The sequence below is a fragment of the Hipposideros armiger genome, unplaced genomic scaffold (assembly GCF_001890085.2).
Source record: "Hipposideros armiger isolate ML-2016 unplaced genomic scaffold, ASM189008v1 scaffold_99, whole genome shotgun sequence".
In the NCBI taxonomy this organism is placed as follows: domain Eukaryota; kingdom Metazoa; phylum Chordata; class Mammalia; order Chiroptera; family Hipposideridae; genus Hipposideros; species Hipposideros armiger.
The window spans coordinates 3,176,392-3,178,997 of NW_017731449.1; the positions used below are offsets into that span (position 1 = coordinate 3,176,392).

The window sequence follows — 2,606 nt, forward strand, 5'->3', positions numbered from 1 at the left end:
ATAAAATTGTGTTGTTTAAGCCACTAAGTTTGTGGTAATTTGTTACAGCAGCAAACATAAAACCAATACAGTCCCAAAGGTTATCCAGTGGCCCTTGGTATGCTTCCATGCACAATAAAATAAGCAGCCAGGCTACCAGGGTGAGGCCTAGCAAGTCCTCCGCCTTCACTAAGATCCCCAGTGCACTTCTGGACATTTAAATCCCACAAAATAAGAGGCTTGCCATTAATGACAGCGCCTACCCTAAAGATTTGGATTCAAGAGGTTTGGAACATAAGAATATCCATGTTTAACTGGTTACTCTACTAGAGATAGTTGGTGGTCTGTACTTCGAGAAACATTCATTTCTATGTGTAAGGAGCTTACAGTTTAGGTGCTGAGTAGGTATAATTCCAGTCCCTAACAGATAAATAATATGCATACTTCCAAAGACAGGTCAACAGCCAGGGAAAAGGATAAAAGGCTGGAAACGATCCAGAACATATAAATCCTTCCACATGCTTATGTTAACATAAACTATGTACAGAGTTAAGTCAGATGAGATCTCTGCCTGCTCTCTCCTGTGTGATCAGTGCTTCAGGGCTCCGGAGCAGGTAAAGGAGACTCCTGGCAGCCCTACACACCTCTCATGGAAAAGCATCCCCGATGAACACAGACCTAAGCCAGAGCCCTTTTCAGCCTCTCACCCATCCCACCTGTTTCTTTATGAGTTGGTGACGTGCTGGTCCAGGGTGTGTCATCTTCAAATTGAACCCAGTTGCTGATGGCTGAGGCCAGGTCAGGTGGGGGCTGCTCGGGGCTCCCAGGAGGAGTGGCCGCTTCAGAGATGAGGCCCATCTTCTCAGAGGAGTCATCCTGCTCTGAGTGGGAAAGGTCCTGAGAGCCTCCATCCACAACTTGGTTCTCCCCAGAGGAGCTCTCAGACTGGTCTGAGGAAGACGACAGTCCTGGGAGGTGCTCTTCGGTGCCCCCTGAAACAGACACCAGACAGCACCATCACATCACATGAGGAAGGCCACTCTTCATAGCTGTCTCGTGAAGAAAAAGCAAAGGATGGGCAAGGGGCGATCATAGGACCCACCATCACAGTGGGTGAGGGTGAAGAAACAGCCATGCCCACCTGCCTCTATGAAAAGGCATGTTTTCCTAATACTGTGTAAGAACTATAACCTCAGCATGTCAATAGAGGATAAGGGGAGGCTGAGGCTGGTTCACTGTTCTTATCCCAGCATCTACTCCAGTGCTTGGGGGTCATGAACAAAAATGCCTACAGAGGCCAATCAAGAAACATGACTGTGTCAGATGAGAAAAGCCAAAGGCAATAGGGACTGGTGGAGAATATGGCTGAAGTGGAGAGCTTCTGTCTGAATTAAAGACATTTAGATGCAGACTTCAAACTACATGTGTAATTAGACTCTGTGCAGTACTAATTACACATGTCTGCAGGCAGTAGCCAATGATCAGCTGAATAAGGCAGAGGCTCTTCTCCTGACTCTATCACTTTATTGGTTCTGGAACATTTAACAGCCTTCTATATATATATATTTTTTTTTAAATAAAAAAGCTATATCCTGATTGTGGGGGTAGTTGCACAAATCTACACATGTGTTGAAGTTCATCAACTGCACATCAAAAGTGGTCAACTTTTTTACTATATGAAAAGTTTTAAACAATTAAAGTACTAGTATGAAACTCCTTTCTCCCATCACTAGCCAGACAAACGAGTTCACCTGCATGTACTCAAAGCCTTTAGATTAGCTCTGTCCAGAAGAAACAAAAGGCGAGCCACATTATGTAATTTTCAATTTTCTAGTAGTCACATTAAAAAGTAAAATAAAAAGGAACAGGCAGAATTACTTCTAATAATTTAATTTTCAACCCAGTATGTTGAAAATTCCAACATGCAATTGATATAAAAATTATTCATGAAATAGTTAACTTTTTCTAGGTCTTTGAAATTCAGTATGGGTATTTTACACTCACAGCATGTCTCGATTCAGACTAGCCATATTTCAAGGGCTCAGTGGCCACATGGCTACCATACTGGACAGTGCACCTGTGAACTCACCCTTTCCAGGTGCTGTAAAATGAAGCTGGGTTGGTTTCAGTTGGCAGTCACAGCTGCAGTAGAACAGAACCAGTGGACACGGCTCTGCAAATATCTCCTGTGTCCTACCTTGGCCTTCCTCCCTGAGCACCAGTTCTCTAGAAGTCAACTTAGCCATCTTCATCATGATCGTGGATGACAACTACTGAGCTCTTGCCATGTGCCAGGCACTATTCTAGTACTTGACACATATTCATTCATTTAATCCTCACAACCACTGTGAAGTAGGTTCTGTGATTACCCCTATTGCACAAGCTACCACACAGAGAAGTTCAATAAATAACCTCCCCAAGGTCACAGCATTCATCTGTGATGCAGCCAGGGTTTGAGCCCAAGCAATCTGGCTCTAGAGCCTGTCACTCTTAACAAATATGCTTTTAAAATTGAGAAAATCCAAACTGCTATTGGGAGTAACAACCAAAAAGGCGGAGTGTAAAGCACTTTATAAATATGAAGTTTATGTTCCTTTGAAGAAAGCAGCCGATACTTTCGGTGTTTC

The 2,606-nt window shown here is 43.5% G+C and overlaps 1 protein-coding gene across 4 annotated transcripts in view; it reads right to left on the reverse strand.

Annotated features, from left to right (window-relative positions):
* Positions 1-2,535, reverse strand: part of STON2 (stonin 2) — a 118,304-nt gene extending 115,769 nt beyond the window's left edge. For 2 of the 4 annotated variants that reach the window (XM_019646258.1, XM_019646256.1), the window contains exons 1-2: positions 2,069-2,528; positions 696-971 (exon numbers count right to left, since the gene is read on the reverse strand). In XM_019646258.1, coding sequence (XP_019501803.1) covers positions 696-971; positions 2,069-2,234 — 442 coding nt within the window. In that variant the 5' untranslated portion in view covers positions 2,235-2,528. Of the gene's footprint in view, positions 1-695; positions 972-2,068 lie in introns of all 4 variants that reach the window. The other 2 variants (XM_019646259.1, XM_019646257.1) reach the window with 2 other exon arrangements.
* Positions 2,536-2,606: the final 71 nt, after the last annotated feature.